Source organism: Cervus elaphus, chromosome 19 (assembly GCF_910594005.1).
Source record: "Cervus elaphus chromosome 19, mCerEla1.1, whole genome shotgun sequence".
Lineage (NCBI taxonomy): Eukaryota > Metazoa > Chordata > Mammalia > Artiodactyla > Cervidae > Cervus > Cervus elaphus.
Window position 1 is genome coordinate 65,123,137 of NC_057833.1, and position 23,959 is coordinate 65,147,095.

Sequence of the window (23,959 nt, forward strand, 5' to 3'; positions counted from 1 at the left end):
GGACCTGGGCTATTGGGTTTGGAAGCCAATAGTTTGCCGCTGAGTGGGAGCAGAAGGCAGGGATGCCCCAGGAGTATTTTAAAGAAGACAGTTAATCTTGGACTTGGTGACGGCTCGCAGACCGGGGAGATGAAAGGAAGAATTTGATTTTTACTCTCTGTCTGCACTTTTTTCTTCCATAAACTAGATGGCCCTGTCTCTCTGATTCCCATACTTCACTTCCTGCTCAAATTTTAGTTATACACTCAGTTAGAGTTTTTAAAAATGTATTCAACAAATAAATATTGAGTTCCTACTGTGTGTCAGCCACTGTGAAACGTGATGAATGGAGGAAATCCAGGCAGAAGGATTGATTTCTTTAACCGAGGGGAAGAAGTGCAGCCATTAAAAATGAATGCTACCCCCTTTCCATGCCCGTAAATAACTTCTCTTCCTTGTCAAGCTTCCTGAGGGGTGGTGAGAGGCCCTAAGTCACCAGGAACCTTTGAAGGCTGATGAGAGCGGAGGGGCAAGTGTGTGGTCTGGTGAAGATCCCAGGACACAGCAAATTTAGAGTCTGGGTGCAGTGGAAAGGAGAGGGAAAGAAATCACCCCATTTTCAGAATCACGGGACAAGCGCATTGTTTGAAAGTGGTATGCTTTAAACCATCCATGCGTTCCACAGAATGACAAAAAGGAGGCAACCCTCAATGTGAAAATAAAGAAAGGCTTTATCTTTAGGCTTTCTTGATGTGTTTGGAATTAGAAGGGTGGGAGATGATTCTAGAAGATCTTTAAACACACACACACACACACACACACACACGCACTTTATTGTCGTATAGTTTCTGGAGGTCAGAAGTCCAGGTGAACTCAACTGGGTCTGCTCCTTCGGGTCTCATAAGTTTGAAATCAGGGGGTGGCAGGGCTGTGACCCTTGCTGTGGTTCTTACCGGAGGCTCTGGTGGAAGGATCTGCTCCCAGGCTCATCCAGGTTGTTGGCCAAATCCAGCTCCTGGTGGTTATAGGACTGGGGGCCTTGCTCCCTTGCCGGCTGCCAGCCGAGGGTTGGTCTTTGCTCTGAGGACTGCCTGCACTCTTTCTCACACACTCCACGTGGCCCCTCTGAGAACGTTTTAAATGCACAGACAGCCTGGGAGCCACAGATGAGGACAGGACAAATGCTTCTCTAAGAATTTAGTACATGAAGTTGATGAGAATAGAAGGTAGGCAAGTATTCTTCTAAGTGACCATTAATCACTGCTCCTTGGAATTTGTTCTTTTTAAGTCCAGTTGGCCGAGAATTTTAGGAAAACCAAATAAAAAGGAAGGGTCTATGAAGGGAGTGAATGGGGTGAGGGGCTGCCCTCTGTAAGAACACCTGTAACTGGGTGGAGGGCTTCCTTCATGGGCCCTGTGTTGCCCTTCTGTGCTTCCTGCCCTTTTCCACATCTTGGTCCGTCTCTTGTGTAGAAGGTGGGGACCTCTGGGAGGCCGTGGAGCATACAGGGTGGCCATCAGCATCCAAAGAACTGAGGTGTTCTTCACTTCAGTTCAGTTCAGTTGCTCAGTCGTGTCAGACTCTTTGTGACCCCATGAACCGCAGCACGCCAGGCCTCCCTGTCCATCACCAACTCCTGGAGTTTACTCAAACTCACGTCCATTGAGTCGGTGATGCCATCCAACCATCTCATCCTCTGTCGTCCCCTTCTCCTCCTGCCCTCAATCTTTCCCAGCATCAGGATCTTTTCAAATGAGATGCTCTTGGACTCCACAAAAAAAAATTTAAGTTGTGTATGGAGTTGGGGGGAAGAATTGAGGGAATCCTTGAGAGTGAGGGGTGGGCATGATTCTGGATAACCTACCCATAGCAGTGGGACCCAGAGCTGCTTTTTCTGCATCTATCTGCTTCTCCATATTGGGCTTCCAGATTAGATTTCATTGGTCTTTGTGGAAACTCTTTCACTACTTCTTAAAAAAAAAAAAAGAAACAAACAAAAGCAAAAACCTTGAGAACTACTTCTCTAGTCCAGCTTCTTTTTTGAGTAGGGTTTCCTGACTTCTTAAACTCCTTCCAGTCTCATCATCTACTAGTTTATCAATGTTAGGTCAAAACCAGTTCAATAAAATGCAATAGGATACATTTAAGTATGAAAAAAATCAATTGTATTTAAGTGCAAAAAAAAATCAATAATACAGAATGGAGAATACCTGCTTTGAAAGCAGTCCTAGTGACTAAGTTTTATGCAGGTGAAGAGTCTGCCTGCCACTCCCCGCCAGTACTCCAGGGCTCTGAACTGGGACCCAGCGGGGTTCTCCAGATCACACCTGCTTACTTGTCCCTCCATCTGTATCCTCTCCTGCCTTCTGCCGAGTCCCGTCTGCACCCCAGTCTCCACCTCTGTGATCTTTGCCCTTCCAGCTGCTCCTCTTTGGGACGTCACCTGTGATGTCCTGGGCTGGATTTGCATTCCCTTCCTTTTGGCACTTACCGTGTTCCACCTTCCTTTAGAGTTACGTAATTTTGTAAAAATATGTGTTCCTTTGAAGTGTAGCTGATTTATAATATTGCATTGGTTTCACATGTACAGCAAAGCGATTCAGTTACGTGTATATATGCATTCGTTTCAAATACTCTCTTCCATTATGTTTTGTGCGGTAGTAATTTATTTATTTATTTATTTATTTTTTATTAGTTGGAGGCTAATTACTTCACAACATTTCAGTGGGTTTTGTCATACATTGATATGAATCAGCCATAGAGTTACACGTATTCCCCATCCCGATCCCCCCTCCCACCTCCCTCTCCACCCGATTCCTCTGGGTCTTCCCAGTGCACCAGGCCCAAGCACTTGTCTCATGCATCCCACCTGGGCTGGTGATCTGTTTCACCATAGATAATATACATGCTGTTCTTTCGAAACATCCCACCCTCACCTTCTCCCACAGAGTTCAGAAGTCTGTTCTGTACTTCTGTTTTGCATATAGGGTTATCGTTACCGTCTTTCTAAATTCCATATATATGTGTTAGTATGCTGTAATGTTCTTTATCTTTCTGGCTTACTTCACTCTGTATAAGGGGCTCCAGTTTCATCCATCTCATTAGAACTGATCACAGGATGTTTATCATAGTTCTCTGTGGTACACAGTAGGACCTTGTTGTGTACCTATTCTCTTTATGTAATAGTTTGCATCTGCTAATTCCAGCTCCTAATCCATTCCGCCCCTGATCCTACCTCCACTTTGCCCCGGATTGGAAGCACAAATCTGGTCTCTGTGTCTGTGAGTCTGTTTCTGCTTCATAGATAAGTTCATTTCTGTCATATCTTAGATTCCACATATAAGTGATATCATACACATTTCTTTCTCAGAAGCCTTACTTCCCTTAGTATGGTAATTTCTAGATCCATCCATTTTCTAATTTTTCATTTGCTTTTCCTAAGTTTCTCAGATAAATTGTGAGCTGAAAATGGCATTATTTCATTATTTTTTTATGGCTGAGCAGTATTCGACTATATCTATCTATCTATATACCTATATATATGAAGATGTGGCATATATGTATATGCATATATGCCATATCTTCCTTATCCATTCATCTGTGGGTGGACATTTAAGTTGCTTCCATGTCTTGGTTATTGTAAATAGTTCCGTTGTGAACATTGGGATGCACGTATCTTTTCAAATTATAGTTTTGTCCGGATGTATGCCCAGGAGTGGGATTGATGGATCGTACGGCATAGAGTTATTTTTTAATTGCTCTGCAAACTCCTCGAGTCAGGAACTAGCTATTTCGAATGTTCATGTTCCCTGGATCCAAATTAATTCCTTTTGTGTTACAGCTTCTCATCCAACACTGGTTGGATGGATACAGAACAACCTGAGGTTACTGCTGTGTTTAAAAGATAACTGACCATGTTGTGAAATGCACACGGGAGGTTCTTATCCTCTGGTCTGCATTGTGATCTTGGCTGACTGGGAGGGTTATGCCCACCACACTGCTGTGTTTGACAAGAACCACAGACAGACTGGGGGAGGGGGGGTGGTATGGGTAGAGATGGGGGACATGCCTGGAAATGGTTGAAAACATGTGGGCGTGTTTATGTTGGAGGAGGAAGAAACACGGGGAGTCAGGAAGCTGATTCCGCGTCTTTGAAGGGCAAACCTCTGATAAGGGGTCAGGCTCTGTTTTCCTTGCCTGCAAGGGGAAAGCTGGGTCCTCTTGGGGAACTCTGGTGGAGTCACCTGCCAGAGAAGGTGGCTGCGGCATGCCGCTGCCGACCCAGGTACCAACTCTCAGGGGTGATGGAGGTGGCCTTCCTGAATCACCTGGGGACTTGATACAAATGCACATTCCCAGGCGCCAGCCCTGGCAGCTCAGACTCGGGAGGTCTGGAGGTGGAGATTAGGGGTCTGCATGTTAAAAATCCAACCAGGAACCACTGGACAGAGAACCACCCTGGTCCCTTCCAGCTTTAATAACCTAGGATGCATGGGTCAACTACTGCTTTTAAGTCAGTGGCCTCTTTGAGGAAAAATTCTTAAACATCCTCTTCAACTCAGTGGAAAGGGGGATCATTTGGCAAATTAGACAAGAAGGCTCAGAAGCTAGTCTAATGAGGCCACGTTTTATACCTTTTTTCTTATTGCAAAAGTGATGCGTGGAGAGTTCCTTAAAATGTTCAGCATCGTTACCATATGACCGACCTGCTATTCTACTCCAAGACATATATTCAAGAGAAATTGAAAATGTAGGTCTGCATAAAACCCTATACATGAATCTTCATGGCAGCATTATTCACAATATCCAAAAAGTAGAGACACTCCAAATGCCCATCAATTAACAAATGAGTAAAATGTGTGCCATAGAGTATTCTTCAGATAACCTTTTATTCAACTCATGACTCTTTGCATCCTCTGAGCAGTTCCTCTGCTTTGGAGCAGCTTAGCGGACCTGTCCTGGGCTCTGAATCAGGTGATGGGAGGATCCAGGTGGCCTCACTCGTGTGTCAGACAGTTGGCTGGCTGTTGGCTGGGCCCACGGGGCCCTGTGGGTCTTAACGTCTAGTAGGCTAGCCTGGGCTTCTTCCCAGGAGGGCAGTCACAGGGTCCCCCAAGAGCCCCAGGGTGCTAGCTTACTTCTTTCATTTGTTAATATCCTATTCATTTCCAAAGAAAGTCTCAAAACTAAGCTAAGATTCAAGAGACAGAGTCATAGACCCTTAGACTCTTATCTCCTGGTAGGACCATCTGCAACAGTGCAGTGAGTGGCACAGAGGCTGGGCAGGGTGGATCTGTGTGTGGTCAGTTTAATAATTTACCAGTCTTTGCTAAAGCATCCAGTGGCCTTAGTGGTTGATGACCAACGTGATTTTGCATTTAATTTTCATGCATGAATACACTTCCAGCTTCTGTTCACGAAAAGGTCAGAAGGTTGGTATCACAACACCCTGGCAGATTAACTCCCATTTTTAAAGGCAAATTCCTGTCTCGTTAGTGTTGGATGTGATTTACAGCAATTTTGACAAGATTTTGAGCATATAGGACAGTGGTGGCAGAATCTACCCCAGAAATGCTAGGAAAGGTGCATTCGTTCATTCACTCACCCATTCTGTGACAGACAATTCCCTAGTTGCCTGGGATCCATCAGGAATAAGATAAACCCCTTGCCTTTGTAGAGAATGCGTTCCAGGAAAGGAGATAGTGATATGTCGATAAACTCATTGGTGTTAAGTACTGATCAACATGATGAAGTGTTAGGAGACAGAGGATAGTGGGGGATTTCCTCCAGGACCCCAGGCAAAGTTGGCCAGTCTCTCTGACACCATGTTTATTTTCTTGACCTTGGTTCTCTTAGTCAGCTCCTCCCCTCATGGGTCACAACCCAGATGCTGGTGGAAACCCAGCGGGGCACCTGTGACAGCCTCTGCTGCATGTGTCTCCAGGCCGCAGTGGATCAGGAAACCAGAGGGAACTGAAGGACTCCGGAGACCGGGGAGCTGACAGTCAGGGCTCTGACATGTCCTGAAGGCTGGATATTCCCGCCAGCATCTCCCAGCCCCTTGGAAGCCCTAGAAGATGCCCCCCTAGCAGGAGCAGGGTCCTCAGAGGACACGCTGAGGATCTGTGCAACACAATTAGGCTTAAGGGAGAGGGGACTATAAGAAGACGGGGTCCAGTTAGCATCCTGGTAACCATGACAACAAGAGACTGACAGTTGGGTCACCACCGAGAAACTATTGACCAGCGAGGACATTGACTGAATGCCGAAGTGGGCCCTTGAATTTCCCAGATGGAGAAAGTCAGGGAGAGAAATGCATTGTGTTGAATGTTGCACGGTGAAACTTCTTTTCGGAGTGACTGTGCTTTTCAGCTCTGATGCTGCTGGCCGCCCGGCGACAGTTGCGTAGCCCTTAACTTCCATCTCCTCCTCTGCTCAGGTTTTGAACCAACCTTTGCTCAGGGACATCCTCTGGGCCGGCGTTTGTGATTATTGGGAAGCAGTCAGGAATGAGAACTGGTGATAACTTGGATGTAGTTTTCGAGCGTTTTAGCTGACACACTTCCCTCCCCCCCCAACCCCCGCCAACTCCAAAATAAATCCCTTTTCATTGTATACTTTGGGAAAGCTGTTTTTAAATCCTCTCTTTTCTGGGTTGTAGATACGGTGGAAAAATAAGCAGGATTTAAAAGCGATCCCTCGTTCACCTCATGTCTAAAGACACAGTGACAAATCCCAGTTACTCCCAGAAAGCCCAGTTTCCTCTCACTCCTCCCAGCAAGTGGAAGGGACTTGGCGAGTCCCGAATGGAGAAAACGTTTCTTGTCTAATTGTTATCAAACAAAGCTGTTTCCAAGTCTGCCTGCCGGAGAGGATGCGCTCACCCTTGACATGGTCTCTGTGTGTGTGTGTGTGTGTGTGTGTGTGTGTGTGTGTGTGTGTGTGTGTGTGTGTGTGTGTGTGTGTGTGTGTGTGTGTGTGTGTGTGTGTGTGTGTGCCGGAGAGGATGCGCTCACCCTTGACATGGTCTCTGTGTGTGTGTGTGTGTGTGTGTGTGTGTGTGTGTGTGTGTGTGTGTGTGTGTGTGTGTGTGTGTGTGTGTGTGTGTGTGTGCCGGAGAGGATGCGCTCACCCTTGACATGGTCTCTGTGTGTGTGTGTGTGTGTGTGTGTGTGTGTGTGTGTGTGTGTGTGTGTGTGTGTGTGTGCCGGAGAGGATGCGCTCACCCTTGACATGGTCTCTGTGTGTGTGTGTGTGTGTGTGTGTGTGTGTGTGTGTGTGTGTGTGTGTGTGTGTGTGTGTGTGTGTGTGTGCCGGAGAGGATGCGCTCACCCTTGACATGGTCTCTGTGTGTGTGTGTGTGTGTGTGTGTGTGTGTGTGTGTGTGTGCCGGAGAGGATGCGCTCACCCTTGACATGGTCTCTGTGTGTGTGTGTGTGTGTGTGTGTGTGTGTGTGTGTGTGTGTGTGTGTGTGTGTGTGTGTGTGTGCCGGAGAGGATGCGCTCACCCTTGACATGGTCTCTGTGTGTGTGTGTGTGTGTGTGTGTGTGTGTGTGTGTGAAATGTCCGCTCCTGGAGGACGCAGGCCCTGCGGAGCTGCCCGCGGGGTGTGACGGCTTTGAGCTGCGTGTTTGCCCTCGGAGAGCCAGGAGCACCTGCCCACTGACGGTCAGGGTCTGCCCTGGCCCTGCCCCCTCAGCCTTGACCCGTCCAGCCTCATTCATTTCAGTTCAGTCGCTCAGTCGTGTCCGACTCTTTGCGACCCCACAGACCGCAGCACGCCAGGCCTCCCTGTCCATCACCAACTCCCGGAGTTTACCCAAACACATGCCCATTGAGTCAGTGATGCCATCCAACCATCTCATCCTCTGTCGTCCCCTTCTCCTCCTGCCTTCAATCTTTCCCAGCATCACGGTCTTTTCCAATGAGTTAGCCCTTTGCATCAGGTGGCCAAAGTATTGGAACTTCAGCATCAGTCCTTGCAATGGATATTCAGGACTGATTCCCTTTAGGAGGGACTGGGTGGATCTCCAGTGTAATCGGGGAGCCCTGGTCGTCACGCACCTGACCTGGTTCTCACTCTGCCTGGCAGGCAGCTCTGGTGGGCGTGTGCAGCCCCTAGCCCCTCGCCCCACGCCGCCCGCCCCAGGACCGCATCGCCTGCCCGGCCTGGAATCCAGGAGAGGGCTATCTTGCCGGGCAGGTTCAGGCTGCCTGCCAGCCTGGCGCACGTGGTGCTTTGGGAGGCGGCCGACAGCATCTTGAGCGGGCGCGCCTGCCTGCGTGCGTGTTTATCTCTCCCTCCCAGAGCTTGCTGGCGGCGGTGCCCAGCCTCACGGTCGCTTGTCACCAGTGAGACTGGGGGGCCGCCGTGCCAGGCTGGGTCCCCGTGCGTCTGCCACGGAGGAGATGAGGGCGAGGTGCTGCCGGCTCTGAGGGAGGTGAGATGTTAGCCAGCCCGGCTCCACTCAGCGGTAGCAGTCACCGTCTCTCCTCTCGTGCACATTGTCCGATGAGGTGACTTTCCCTCTGATGTTCCTCCCAGAGGTCTGCCCTGGGGAATTGGCTCTTTCTCAAATGATCGTGATCTGTGTTCGCTCCTGCTGTGGGATGAGGCGTCCCAAAGCTTGGCGAGTTGAGATGAGCAGCGTTTACTGTTGCCATGAGCGCGCAGGTCCGCTGGGGGTTCCTGCTCACCTGCCCTGAGCTTCTCTAACCTCACTCTGCTTCTGCATCGCTGGAGGGTCCTCCGCCCACTCCGCTGGCTCAGGATGGCATCTCTCCCGTCTGCCGGTTGCCTGGGTCGCGGGGCTCCTGTCCTCCCGCAGGCCAGCCTGGGCTTGTCCCCAGTCCCCTGAGAGCAGGTAGGAGCAGCAAGCTCCCTCGTGGCCCAGGCTGAGAGCAGCGTGAGGTCACGCCTACCATCTGCTGTTGGTCAGAGCACGTCCCAAGCCCGGCCTGGATTCAAGGGGTGGAGAAGTGGACTCTATGGGAGTTGCTGCTCATTTACCTTGTCAAGAGGCCTCGAGGCAGGCAAGTAATCATTGAGGCCATTCTTTGCAAACAATGTGTCTCAAATAATAATGACAGTCATTATTGCTATTCTGTTGGGCTCTCAAAGGGCTACCGAGTTTACTGTTTTTCTTGCATGGTAGAGAAAATCAGGGTAAGATGTGAGCGAACCGGCAGGGGTGGGTAGGGAGTCCCAGGAAGGAAGCCTTCTGCACATCGCATGCATTTATTTCATCTGCCCCCTTTTCCGCATCTGAGAACTAGGCTTTCTTTCTTTTTTTTTTTTTTAACGTATTCTCTTTGAACGTTATGAAAGCCAAAGTTGTCGAAAATGAGACCGACGGCTTTCTTAGACTCTATTATGTTGGCCTAATTACATATCAGCAAAATGTTGTTTCTGGGGCATTGTGTGTAAAACAAAGAGGGAAACAGCATCTCCAGCCAGCCCCAGCATCGGCTGGCAGAAGAGGTGGTCCCTGCCAGCCGTGGTCCCAGGAGAGGCCTCGGGAGGGACGGGGGCCAGGGAGGCAGGCCCGCTGCAGCTGCCGCTGGCTCAGAGGGGTCAGGCCTTCCCCAGAGAGCGGGGCCTTCCGCCCTCCTTCCTCAGCACACCCCGGCGGCTCCCCTCTGGGGAGGGGCCGTGTGTCTGTCCTCCCCACCCCCTGGACCAGGATTGCCTGCAGCAGCGGAAGAGGCTGGTGCAGCTTTGCTTCCCTGATGCCTGGCACAGAGCCAGACGGACTGGATGCAGAGCTTCCTCGGGGAACAGTGGTACCCAGGAGAGCCTTGCCCCTGGGGACGCTGAAGGACGCGGGGAGTTTCCCGCAGGACCGCCCCGAGCTGGTTTTTCAGCCTCCACGGTGCTTCCGTTCTCAAGGCAGTCGAGGCTGGGGATCTCCCTTCCCTTCCTTTGCCTGCGTGGCATGAGATCTTAGTTCCCGACCAGGGGTGAAACCCGTCCCCACTGCAGTGCAAGCGCGGAGTCTTCACCATGCGACTGCCAGAGGAGTTCCTGGATCTTTCTTCTCAAACGCATTTCCCACCCTGGACGGCCGTCTGGCCCGGTTCCTCCCAGTTCAGTGCTTTTTTATCAGCTTCTGCTCCGCCCGCCCCAGGAGACCCAGTCCTCAGTCACCCTCACCCCTCCTGAGTTGCCATCTGCCCGGTGTTGGCCAAAGCCTGCAAGTCTTCATTTTCACCCTGACCTCTCCCTGGCTTTAGACTGTGTTTCGGTGTCGCTATGACAAGTGACTGCAGACTTAAGACAACACAGATTTAGTCTCTCAACAGTTCTGGAGGCCAGAAATCCAAAGCGAGTCTTAAGGGATTATAATCAAGGGGTGGGCAGAGCAGCTTTCTTTCTGGGACCGTCTGTTCCTCGCTTTCAACTTCTAGAGGCCAACTCGCTCGTGGCCAAGCGCTCTGCTCCCTGCCCACCTCTCTTTCCCTGACTCTGACCCGCCTCCCGCCTCCTTTTTTGATTTTTTGGCATCATGTGGGATCTTAGTTCGCCAACCAGGGATTGAACCAGCGACCCCTGAAGTGGAAGCGCAGAGTCTTAACCCCTGGACCACGAGGGAAGTCCCTAAGGCCCCGTTTGATTACACTGAACCCCCCTTGTAAATCTCCCCATCAGGTGATTCATAACTTCATCACTCTGCCAGATCCCTTTGACTGCGCCGTAGAACGTAGCCTCTTCCCAGGCCCCAGGGTTTAGGATGTGGAGATGTGGGGAGGGAGTGTGTGGGTGTTATTCTTTCTGCCACAGGAATCATTCCCTCTCGCTGTGGTCCTTGCATTGGTTCAATACACAAGCAACCATTACCGCACCCCCCAAGCCATCACGTGATACAGTATAATTTATTTAACAAGCCCAACATGCATGGACACAGGTGTCACTCAGGGTTCTGCTGTTGCAAGCAGTTCTCCAGTAAACACCTTTGTCCGTTTGTGATTTTTTATATATAGGATCCATTACCAGAAGTGAGACTGATAGGTCAAAGGGCAGATGTATTTATAATTTAGAGAGACGCCATCAGATTGTTTTCGCTGAGGTTGAATCCGCCCTCCTGCCAGCCTGTGTGAGGATACCCGCCTCCCCCCAGCCTTGCCAGCTAAGTAGTCATTAAACTTTTGGATTTTTCCAATATGAGAGGTGAAACTGTGATATCTCAGGGCAGTTTTGGTTTGGACTTCTCTTACTGTGAATTTGGCATAGTTTCCTTTGCTTCATGACCATTTGAATTTCCTTTTCTCTGGCTCTTTTTGCACCTTCATCCCATCTTAAAATTTGGATTACTGGATTGGATTTTTTTTTCCTCATCAGTTTTTAGGAGCTCTTTTTTGACTGTAATTTGAGCTACAAATCTTTTCCCATCTTGTCATTTGTCTTTTGACTTTGCATAGCTTACCTTTTGTCATGGTGAAGGAGTTTTTATGTCACCAGATTTATTATTTTTACTTTATGGTTTCTGGCTTCTAACCTATTTAGAAATGGCTTGCAGTAGACCTTTAAAATTTTAAACAATAAAATTGTATTGAATGTGGGGGATTGGCCACTGGCATCTATTTCTTCTGAAAAATCCCAGTGAACTGATACTAAGAGAATGTTTGAGGGATAGATGTGTGTAAGAGTCACTCCTGCTTATTCATGGATTCCATTTTTGCAAATCCTGTTGGCTAACACTTATTCGTAACCCCTGAACCAGCACCCTCGGTGCTCCCACAGCCACTTGCAGGTGTACGCTTTGTTGTTGATCAGTCGCTCAGTCGGGTCCGACTCTTTGCGACCCCATGAACCGCAGCACGCCAGGCCTCCCTGTCCTTCACCAAGTTTACCCAAACTCATGTCCATTGAGTCAGTGATGCGATCCAACCCTCTCATCCTCTGTCGTCCCCTTCTCCTCCTGCCTTGAATCCTTCCCAGCATCAGGGTCTTTTTCCAATGAGTCAGTTCTTTGCAGCCGGTAGCAGAGGCGTTGGAGCTTTGGCTTCAGCGTCAGTCCTTCCAGTGAATATTCAGGGTTGACCTCCTTTAGGGTGGCCTGGTTGGATCTCCTTGCAGTCCAAGGGACTCTCACGAGTCTCCTGCAGCACCCCAATCATGTTGCAGACGAGCGTGTTCCCAGCTGAGCAGCTTTCACACTGCACACTGGTGTCCTGCTCGCAGCTCACTTAGGGCCGCGTCTCTCACAGGCTCCTGCTCTTTGTCGGTGACCTTACCGTGTCGTGCTGCTGCAGGGCCGCCTGCGTTCCCAAGCGCAGGAAAGCTGACGGGGCCCCCACAGAGCACGTGTTAGGAGCTCTGCTCATGAATGAGTTACAGTGCTGCTGGCAGGAGGTTCAGTAGTAACGAATCCACGATATATACTAATCCAAGGTGTCTTTCAACAGAAACTCTTGTTAAACAAAGTTATGTACTGATCAGGTAGAAAAAATCTGACCAAAGGCTCACAGGATGCTAATCCTGTGTTTCCCCAGGTGCACTGGTTCAGTATCTGCTAATTTAGTGTTTGTGATGCCATTGTAGTACATAGTTCCCACAAATAGTGAAAACTGACTGTAGAGGGTAAGTAGCTAGATGGATAGAGACACAGGCAGGTAGGTAGGTGGATGGATGGATAGATAGGTACATACATACATAGAGATGCAGACAGGTGGATGGACAGATACACAGAGAGATGATAAACAGAGACACAGATATGTAGGTAGGTGGATGGATAGATGGATGGATGTTAGATAGATAGGTACATACATACATAGAGATGCAGACAGGTGGATGGACAGATACATAGATGGATAAACAGAGACACAGATATGTAGGTAGGTGGGTGGATGGATGGATGGATGCCCATAAGAACAAAAAGACTGAAGAAGAGAAAGAGGAAGCTATGTGATTTGAAAAGATTTTTAGAAGATGGCAGGTGCATGCAGAAAAGCTGACTGGTTCAGCACAGTGGTGGAAGCGGCACCTGGAAGAGGAAGGGGTTGTGAGGAAATCTCTGGCCTTGGAAGCTTAAGTCCCTGCAGCATGGTGGGATGAACTGCAGAGCTGGAGGCAGGCATTGGTGTGAAGTCTGCACACAGTGTGGTGAGATTCCTGGCTCCCACCTCTGCCTCATAGACACAATCCAAGGGTCGGATGAAACCACTTCAAGAGACAGAGTATGCGTATCCGTGAAAGAAAACCAAGATGCTATAAAAAAAGAAATGATCAAAAGAGAAGAAGGAGCTTCAGGACCTGAAAATAGGACAGCAGAGCACTTTAAAACATAACAAAAGGTCTGGAAAATGAAATAAAGGACATCTTTAAGAAGGTAAAATTAAAAAGAAAGTGAAAGTGAAGTCACTCAGTCGAATCCGACTCTTTGTGACCCCATGGACTGCAGCCCAGCAGGCTCCTCTGTCCATGAAATTATCCAGGCCAGAATACTGGAGTGGGTTGCCATTTCCTTCTCCAGGGGATCTTCCCAACCCAGGGATTGAACCCGGGACTCTCTCATTGCAGGCAGATTCTTTACCATCTGAGCCACCAGGGAAGAGAGTAAGAAAACAGCAGGGGGGAAGGTCATAAAATTACAACATCAGTCCTACATTTTGACTAACAGGAAGTCCAAAAAGAAAAAGACAGAAATGGAGGAGAGCAAAATTATCAAAGAGAAGAAAAAAAGAATACTTTTCAGAGCTGAAGGGCAGTAATCGTTTGAGGGCAAAGCTATTGAGTGTACAGCCCTTTGAGTAAAAAAAAAAGAAAAACACCCACATGAAGGCATATTGTGAATTCCGGAACTTCATGGGGAAAAACATCCTAAGATCTTACAACGCAGCACCGCAGGGTACACTCAAAGCCTGAGTAATCACATGGGTATCACAATAGCAGTGCCGACATAGAGAAGCTAGTGGAGCGATGTTTGGAAAGTTATTGATGGAAGGTTATTGATAGAAAGTGATCACAGCCTCGACTTCTGGACCTAAACGGTTAGTTAAAGGTGAAGAGAAGGACACTTGCAGGAATGCAGGGGTGCAAATAACTTCCAGGTCACTGTTTCCTAGGGAGCCACCAGAGGGCGTGCTCCAGCAAAACGAGGGGGAAACCCAGGAGAAGACATCCGCCCTAGACAGAGCAGAGGGAGAACCCGGGCCAGAGAAGCATCCACGCCAGTTGGAGCAAGGGCACAAAACATTCTAGAAATGAGGCCTCCAAATGGGAAAAAACAGAACTGATAGCTTATGGTGAGCGATGTCGGATTCGTGACCTCCAAAGAAGATTTAGCTTCGGGACCAGGGACCAGGCGTGATCACTCAAGAGCTTTTGTGTAGCAGAGTTTTATGAAAGTAAGAAAGGGACAGAGGAAGCTGTCACACAGACATCAGAAGGGGGGCGGAGAGTGCCCCCTCGCTAGTGTTAGCAAGGGAGCTATACACTTTTTAAATTAGTTATTACAGTAAATCAAAAGAATGTCTCAAGTTTGTGACAATTTTACCAGACCCACTCCTACAATTTACATTTTAGGATAACAGGATTAGAACTCAACAATAGAAAGATCCTACCAGACCCACTCCCATAATACACATTTTAAGATACCAGGATTAGTCAGAAGGGTTCAGGAAGGAGAAACTGCCCTCAAGCAGGATACATTGTTGTTATATAATCCTTGGTACAGAGTTTAAACTGAGTTGTTTGTTGTGTAATGATCAGTTCCAGGCTTAAAGAAAAAGCTTTTTATGTGACTAAGGAATGTAGAGAAAAAAAAAAAAAAAAAACCTATGTTTGTCTTTTCCTCCTCCTTGAGAATTCCAGACCCCTTTCTCCTCCTCAGAAGCCCCAGCCTCTCCTTCCTGGGGACCCCGGACTTCTTATCAACCTACCTAGGAATTGATTCTCTCAGTTCAGTTCAGTTCAGTCGCTCAGTCGTGTTCGACTCTTTGCAACCCCATGGACTGCAGCACGCCAGGCCTCCCTGAACTAATATATTAATATTTAGGCACATGGGATATTTATTGGTGGGTACGAAGAAGAGGTGTTGGAACATGTGGAGTGAATTTTAGCGATGAGTTCCTATATGACCAGACAGGTGAAAAGAATTGAGGCCGCAGGAAAAATAAAGGACTATATTTTTTTAAAAAGGTGTCACACTTCATTACTTGACCGAGCAATATTTGCAATGCTGTAGTGACATAGACTTTTGATTTAATTACATTAAAACCACTGGGGGCACCAAGAAAGAGAAAGTAAGAAATGTGAACGGGAACGCTAAGCCTTCATGTCCCATGGTAGGAAATCAAAAGATGCCTACAGTTGATACGTAAGGAAATGGTATATAAACGTGGCTTGCCAATTAGTGTTGGGCATTAGTGCTTTGGCAGCAGTTTACAAAAGCCTCTTGTGGGCTGTTACTTCACGTGTCCTCTCAGGGAATGGAGGGGAAGGACCCCCCAAGGCTGCTAGGAGACCAGCCCAGAGGTCCTGCGTACTTTTCAGACATGGAAACTGAATTCCCTTCTTTATCTCCAGTCCCAAGTCAGGAGCAAAGTGTCTTTTAAGCTGCTTTTGTCCCAGATCCTTCTAGAATGGAAACAAGAAAAAGAGAGGTGTGTGGTGATGATACCAGTATAGAAACTTTCTCACTGGGCCAGGGTGTCACCTCCTAATATTCCCTGCTGCAGGGGATCTTGGAAAGGATCAGAAGACACAAGTGTTTGTTAATAAACCCTGAGCATGTTGTCCTGGTTTTGGAGGGCAAAGGAAGGTTGCGTTGGATGTCCCTTTCTTTAGTGGATTCGTAGCCACCGGAGGCATGGTCGGGAACAAAGGAAAAAGAGCCATAAATACAAACGAATCCCTTTTGTGCAAGTCGAAGAACCACAGGACATGCCCCGTTTTTTTTAACACTCCAGGTGTGATCGGAGATGCCGCATCCACACAGGAGAGTGGGGAGTTAATTAAAGTTTTTGCTCCTGTTCCCAGAAATGTCTTTCCGTTTGATCAGCGGGCTGGCTTTGGAGTGCTGCGTGTGCGTCCCTCCTCACTGGAGTGTCACGGAAAAGCAGATCAGAGAGAGCCTTCCATCCGACGCCTGCCCGACCCCCTTTCCTAGCGCACGGACTTGAAAGCTGCTTCCGCTGACTGCATGGGGCCCGTGTCGTGTTTTTAGAAATGTCATCTTCTGACTATTGATAATATGCAAACCGACTTTGATACAGGTGCCTGTGGAAAACCGCATGAACTGTTAATTAAATCAATGTCAGCCCAGAGGGCTGGGTGTGGCAGAGACTGGCAGGGTGAGCCCCCTCACCCCCGGACCGTTCGTATTTCCCTTTTCCACCCGTCCTGTGACCGCCGGCTGGCAGCACCCGAGACGGAACCCTCGGCTGTCTCAGCAGGGCCATGTTTTGCTGTGTTTTTTCTGTTTTCCTTTTGGTCTTTATGGTTCTGGGCCCTCTGGCTGGCATCCCCCACCTTGAGGGGGAAAGCTGCTGGGGAGGAATCCTGCGTCTTCCTCTTGAAGATGGTGAAGGAGGAGAAGAGCGCAGAGCAAAGCCCGAGCAGCTCGGGAGCCCTGTCTGGGCAGGCGGGCCAGGCTGCCCCCGGGGTGCCCATTGTCCGGCCACGCTGGGCGCAGAGGAGCGAATCCGGCCCAGCGCCGATGAAAGGGCTCCATCCTACCGCTTGGGCTTTGTGAGCACCACTGGGCCTGGTCCTGGTTGCCATAGCGACTGTCTGATTGTGGCGGGCCTGTCACCGGCGCTTGATAAAGTGGGAAGGCTATTCTTGATAGACCCGAGTAATCACAACCTCTCAAAGCCCGAGTGTGGATTTCACATTTTCTTCCTTCTCCTTCAATCCAGGATGCAGGGATGGGGGCCCAGCTTCTCAGGGTAAAGTGGCCTCAGCAGGCGGGGAGGGCCCTGCCCAGCGCCGGGGATGTACTGGCCAGGCGGGCCTGGCAGGGAGGGCCCCGTGTGCCTGGAGGTGGGGCAGAAATGGGGTGGGGCCTGCGTGGGGGCTTCAGGGTCGGGGCCAAAACAGGCCTTCCCGTCCCCTCCACGGTTGGTTTTTGTACCGCCCTCCCTCCCCCCCTCCCTCCCTCCCCCATCCAGCTGCCCCCGCACCATGTCAGTGCAGGGCTGAGCCTTTCAGAGCCCCCTGACCTCTCCTCCCCTCGTGGAGAATGAGGGGAGGGCTCAGCTTCCAGCTAACAGCAGACAGATTCTGGCCACAAAACTGCAGACTCTTTTCTGTCATCAGAAGAAAACTAATTGATTCTCTAGGCAGTCTTCTCCAGACTAAGTTGCATCTTAACTATTAGACGTGTTCTTTTAAAAAAAAAATAGAGCTGCCATATGATCCACTCCTAGGTGTGTTTCCAAAGGAAATGAAAACACTAATTAGAAAAGATACATGTACGTCAGTGTTCATAGCAGCAATATTTATAATTGCTAAAATACAGAAGAAATCCAAGTCAATAGATAAATGGATTAAAAAGAGTGGTGTATTTGTGTACACACACACACGCACTATATGTCTATACACACACAGTGGAATATTACTCAACCATAGAAAAGGATGAAATAATATCATTTGCAGCAACATGGATGGACCTAGGAAGTATTACGCTTATCAGTAAAATAAGGCAGAGAAAGAGATGCTTTATGATTCCAGTTACATGTGAAGTCTAAGAAATAAAATGAATAAATGTAGCAAAGCAGAAACAGCCTCACAGACACAGAGGACAAGCTAGTGCTTACCAGTGAAGAAAATGAAGCGGGGGTGGGGGGCAAGGCAGGTAGAGGGGATCAAGAGGTACAGCCTACCGTGTATAAAATAAACAAGATGCTGGGGTGTAATGTGCAGCACACGGAATACGCATTTTAGGATCACTTTATACAGAGTTTCCCCAGTGACTCAGCGGTAACGAATCCAGCTGCCAATGCCAGAGGCACGGGTTCAATCCCTGGGTCGGGAAGATCCTCTGGAGGAGGAAATGGCACCCCAGTCCAGTATTCTTGCTGGGAAATCCCATGAATAGAGGAGCCTGGTGGGCTGCAGCCAGTGTGGTGGCCAAGAGTCAGACACGACTGAGCATGCATGTGGCGGGCATGGCTTATGTGGAGTATAATCTGTAAAAATACTGGATCGCTGTGGTGTACACCTGAAAACAACAGAATACTGTGAGTTGGCAGCACTTCTGTGATTTCCTTTGGCCACACCAGCACGCGGCATGTGAGATTTTGGCTCCCTGACCAGGGATACGTGCGGGGTCTGAACCACAAGACTGACGGCATGCCCTGGTCCCGTGCAGCACTTTCATGAAGAAAAGAAGGAAAAAGCAGCCCCCTGGGCTCACCCCCAGAGTTTCTGATGTGCAGGTCTGGGTGGGTCCCGAGACTCTGTCTGCAACAGGTTCCAGGGGGAGGCTGCTCATGGGACCGCACTGGGAGAGCCGCTGGCATGAGCCATGACGTCCTGTGTGCAGTGGGGGCTCCCGGGGATGCTGGCTGCAGTGGCCACGCTGGGACAGGTTCCTGAGACGGGAGATCTAGAGGCCCCTGGGGAAGCAGGGCTGCCCGCCCGCTTCTTTCTCCGGGCCCCCGGTTCTGTCCCCAGAGGCCCCCTCGCTGCAGGCCAGCCCTCTGCCCGGTGCTGGCTGTGTTGCTCGTGCTGGGGTCCCCCCAGGTAGCCCCTCCTGGCTCAGCCCGCCCGCGTCCCCCAGCCCCCAAGCCCCAGGCAGCCCGCCCTCACCACGATGGCCCTGGCCCCTTTGCGCAGACCGGCCAGCCTCCTGGCCCTGCCAGTGGGCCGTCTTGTGTTCGGGGGAGTGTGTGCGCGCGCCCTGGTGTCTTTGGGACGGGAACCCAGCGGCAGGGCTGAGCCCCTCCCCTCCGCCCCTCCGCCGGCCTGCGGTCCTCCTGAGCAGGTCCTGCGGCTGTCCCGGCCACAGGGACTCTGGACACCTGTCAGGGTGCAGGGCTGGGTGGGGCTGCCCCCGGAAGTCCACCTGCCTCTTGAGAAAGCAGGGTACAGGGTCAGAGGTGGGGGGTCCCAGGTGGGGGCGTCACGGTGGGGTCCTCTCCCCATGGGAGCAGGACTGGGTTTTAAATTGAAAGACAAGCGTCAGTCCCCTCCTCTCCTCCCTCCATGACTGGAAGTGAAACAGGTTTCATCTACACCTTTATGGCAGGATGTGTGACGCGGTGAAGTTCCCCGCCTGTGTGCCCGCGCACACGTGTGTGTGTGTGTGTGTGTGTGTGTGTGTGTGACCGCGCTGGTTGGATGCAGTGACTCGATGTTTGCTCAGATGTACGTTAACTCCCACAAGACGCTCTGAACCCGCCTGAGCAGCGCGTGGTCACGGGCCCTGGGTCTGTCCTGGTGGCGAAGTGACTGTGCTTCTTCAGTGACTCTCACGGAGGAGGCGATTTGTCCAAATGAGAGTAAAACAAAACAAACGCGTTAACCCCTCGGCTCAAACGGCACAGACCCGGGCGAGAGGGAGACCCCACGACGGTGCAGACCTGGGCGGAGGGAGACCCCTGATGGCACAGACCTGGACAGAGGGGGTGGGGGGAGACCCCCGATGGCGCAGACCTGGACGGGGGGGTGGAGGGAGACTGGGGGGGGAAGACCCCCGATGGCGCAGGCCCGGAGGTGGGGGGGGCGGAGGGAGACCCCACGCTGGCCTTTGGGCCCAGGCTCTTGCAGAATCTTTGTTCCAGAGCGCGGGCCCCCTTCCGCTCTGTTGGGTTGGTGGCCGGGTGGTCCCTCCCATCCCTGAGCCAAGGTCAGCGGAGGCGGCCCCAGCCCTGACCTGGCCTTTCTCCCCAGGGTGTCGAGGTGCAGACGGACTACGTGCCCCTGCTGAACTCGCTGGCTGCCTACGGCTGGCAGCTCACCTGTGTGCTGCCGACCCCCGTCGTCAGGACGACCAGGTACCGATAACCAGCGTTACCTTATCGAACGCTTGCACCGTTCGACTAGCTCTTCGTGTGCGTGACTCGTGGAATCCTATGGCATCAGCTCTCCACCTGAGGAAGGGCAGGCCCAGCATTTCAGATTCTTAACCATCCCTGCCCCGGGCACCCCCTCCCCACGTGGGCAGCCCAGCCTGTCGCGGGGTGGAGGGGGCCCAGGCATTCTCATTTGCAAGAGAAACTTAGCACCTAGTGTGTGCCCCGGGCCGGGAACAGTCTCATCTAGATGTACAGTCTCATCCATTCCTCAGAGCATCTTGGGAGGTGGGATTGTTCGTTGTTTTGGGGATTTATCCCAGTCTTACCAACCCTGAAAGGCCTTCTGTCCGTCCTCTGGGTTTACTGTCAAACTAGTCCTCCTAATTACCTGTGGTTTGGTAAGCACAGATCTTGTGCCCATTTTATAGATGAAGAAACTGAGGCTCAGGGAGGCTCCATCACAAACCTGAGGACACACAGCCAGCATGAGCCTCCTCACTGGCCACCCATCCCGGGTCAACCAGGCCACCCCGCCCCCCCAGCCTCATCCCCAAAGACAGACTTGGAAGAGCCCCCCACTCCTTGCCCCCGCCAACCCCAGTCCAGTGTTCACTGAGGCCACTTTGTCATCATTTGGCCAAGATGCCAGCTGTGATTTCACACCACGGAAGGGGCGTTTTCAGACACAAAACTGTCTTTCAGGGGTGCCCGCTTCTGTTGGGCCCGCCAGACAGCCCCCGGGAAGCAAAGGTGCATGCTGTTGGGGGGCTTCATGACCTCTGACCTGTCCCTCTGGGGCGGCTGCCTTCCCTCCCTGGGCGGCTGGCCTGGATGAAGTTGGAGGTGGAGGCCTCCGTGTGAGGTCCGGGCCCCCGGGTGTAACAGACTCATCCTTGCCTCCCGTGTGTGTGTTGCAGGGAGGGGACCGTGTCCACCAAGCAGGTCGTCTTTCTCCAGAGACCGTGTCTACCTCAGAAGGTCAAGAAGAAGGAATCGAAGGTGAGTGACCTTGCTGTCTCCCCTGGGCCCAGCTCTGCGGAACCCGGGGGGACCCCTGAGCCCCCCTCGGCAAAAATGAGCCACGTCACCTGCAGCTGGGGGTGCTGGGGGCCGTGTGGCCGGGCCTCTTGCGAGGATGCTTGGGTGGGCAGGGTTCGCATTCTGGAGGCTGAAGTGGGGGGCGTGGGGAGGCAGCTGCAGCCTGGTCGGGGGGCCCATGCCCGGCTCCTCTGTGTCTTCATCTCCCGGTGAGCTGGCCAGAGCTCCGGCCTGGCCCCCATCCCTCCAGCCGTTGGAAGTTTGGAGATCCTGGCAGAGAGAATATGCCAGAACACCTTCCCCAAAGGGCCCGGCCTGCAGGGCTGAGTGGCCGCGGCTGGTGTGGGCGCAGGGCGGTGCCCCTGGGGAGCAAGTCCTCGGGCCAGGCCATGCCCCCCCGTCCGGGGACGTCACTCAAACCCTCCTGGAAGCGCAGTTGCCCTGAGACGGTGTGTGTGGGGGGGTGCACCCTGTGTTTCCTGAGGCTGAGCCCAGGCCCTCCGCAGTGGCTGCACACCCCCAGGCTTTGCCCCCGAGGGTGCTCCTCCCAGGGGCCCCGCGGGGCCAGGCGGGCGTGCCCTGGGGCCAGCTCGCTGTCCCTGTGACGGGCACGGCCCCGCGCCATGGGGCAGAGCCCGCTGGACGCCCCCACCCGGCTCTGGGCACCACCACCGGGCCTCCTCGCGTGCTGGGAACGGGGGACCCGGGCAGGCGTGCCAGGCCCTGAACAGGTTGGGGCCGCCCCTCCACAGGACCCTGAGGGCCGCCGGGGGCTGGTTCTGGTTCGCGCTGGACCGTCACCGCGGGAAGGGCAGGTGGAAACCTGGGCGGCGGGATTCAGGACGGGGCGCAGGGCCGCTGTGAACGTTCGGCAGGGAGGGTCCGGAGGGCGGCGCCGGCTCTGCCGGGTCAGGAGAAGCGTCCACCGCAGCCCGCTGCCCTCAAGGCCTGCGCCTCAAGGAGGCTCGCTCAGCCCTGCGCCTCGCGGGGGTGGCTGGCAGTGGGCACTGCCCTCGCTGTGACGCGGGGCGGCCCCCGGAGGCCGGCCTGTACCGGCCCCGGCGCCCGGCCCCGCTCCTAAGCCCAGGGTTCGCTGTCCGGCTCCCGGGAGACCCCGGGCGCCCTCACACCAGCCACGCCTTCCAGCCCGGGAAGCGCCTTGTTCTCTCTCTGCCCCACCGCGCCCACCTCGTTTCCCACCCACTGCCTCTTTGGGAGCTCTGCATCTCCCCACTTCTCTTCCTTAGAGAATCTCCTGCACCCCCAGACCTAGACGGCCCCTGTGCCTACCCCTGAGTCTTCCCCACCGAGAGGGCCAGTCCTTCCGATGCCCCAGGCTCCCGCCCCTGGAGCTCACCTGGGGCCTCCGTCTCCTCCCCCACCGCCAGTCTGGCCTGAAGGCATGTCTAGTTTTAGGTCCTTGACCCCCTGGAACCCCCCTCTCCCATCATCACTTGCCTGGACTACCCTCATCTCCTGAGGACAGGCCTCCCTTTCAAGTGTGTTCTCCACTCAGAACCAAAGTGATCTTCTAAAAAAGCAGAGTCGTGTCACCCGGCTACTTATAATGCTTCTAAAGCTTTGTGTTTTTCAAGATAAAGGTGGGAGCTTTTGCTGGGGTCCACATGGCCCTGTGGGGTCTCCCCGCACCCTGCCCCGCCCCATCCCACCGGTCTTCTGCATCCCGCCTGTCTTCTGCATCCCAGTGCCCTGGCCTGCAGGCTCTCTTGGGCTCCTCGCTGCCACAGGGCCTTTGGGTGGTCCCTGCACCTGGGATGCTCTCTTCCTTTGTATTGTCTCAGGACGGCGTCCTCTCCCTTTAGACCAAGACAGGCTCTTCTGCGATTCCCCGGGAAGAGCCATGTTCCTCTCCTCTCTGTTCCTGTCTCCTCTCTGTTCCTAGTTATTTGTGATCAATAGCTTATCCTCCGCCAGGAGAATCGGACATTCACTCTGTGAGATCACACCCTTTCTGTTCTCACTGCTGTATGCCCAGCCCCTGGCTTTTAGTTCGTACTCCGCAAACACTTGTTGAACCAGCGAATGAACAATCAAACTGCTGGACCCAGGACGTGCGTGGTGTGTCTAGCACTGACGTTTGAGGAAAAAGAGTGCAAAATTCAGACGTCAAGGATGCGGCATATTTAGTCCTCTTTTAATCAACCAAGTGGATAAAATTCTCCAAACAGGACTTTCCAGTATTTGAAAGAAACCTCTTTGTTCACCTGTGAGTGTGGCTTTAAAAGCAAATATTAACTTCCTTTGAAGGTAAGACGTGCTTTCTGCAACCCGGGAGACATCTGTCTTCAGCTAAACTACCGAAGTGGAGGCAGATACAGACAGGTTTTAAAACGTGTGAATTAAATCCACCAGCCCTGCTGACGTGGAACTCTGGACATGCGTGCACTGCTGTAAAGAGAACGTTCCCTTTCCTGCACTTATTTCAGGCACAGACGGCTAGTCGGGGTTTTCTCGGTTTCTACGCTGGCTGCACACCCTCACCCCACTCATGCCCTGGCCTGGGAAGGCCTGTCCACCCCGCTCCGTCTGCAGCAGCTGGTCGTCTTCAGAGACTCGCCTTGGAACCGCTCAGGACGCTATGCATCCTCCAGCCTGGCGGCCTGCCTCTGCGTGTGATGCCGCCGACCTCTGCTCAGAGCCGCCCCACGGCAAGCTATCCCGCCTCGGGGTCTGAGATACAGACCACCCACCCTTGGAGAGCGCGGAGGTTAATCCGAGTGTAATTCAGAGTGAGCCTCCCATATCTGAGGTCCCCTGAATCCAAGGATGCAAGCAACCACTGACCTCGTAGCTCTGTAATTTTTACTGCTGCAAGCCACCTGCGTTAAGGGGACCCACATGGTCCCACAGCCAATTGTCCTTTTATTGTTCCTTCAAGACTGTGACTGTCCCGAGCACAGCAGTGAGGGGAGCCTGCCAGTGAGGCTGGTGGAGGAGACCCTCCCACGGATGCCGGG

The 23,959-nt window shown here is 52.2% G+C and overlaps 1 protein-coding gene across 2 annotated transcripts in view; it reads left to right on the forward strand.

The window, feature by feature from the left end:
- Nucleotides 1–23,959, forward strand: part of RFTN1 (raftlin, lipid raft linker 1) — a 212,642-nt gene that overhangs the window by 181,194 nt on the left and 7,489 nt on the right. For both annotated transcript variants that reach the window (XM_043873589.1, XM_043873588.1), the window contains exons 8-9: nt 19,819–19,922; nt 20,861–20,942. In XM_043873589.1, the coding sequence (XP_043729524.1) occupies nt 19,819–19,922; nt 20,861–20,942 (186 nt within the window). The remainder of the gene's footprint in view (nt 1–19,818; nt 19,923–20,860; nt 20,943–23,959) is intronic.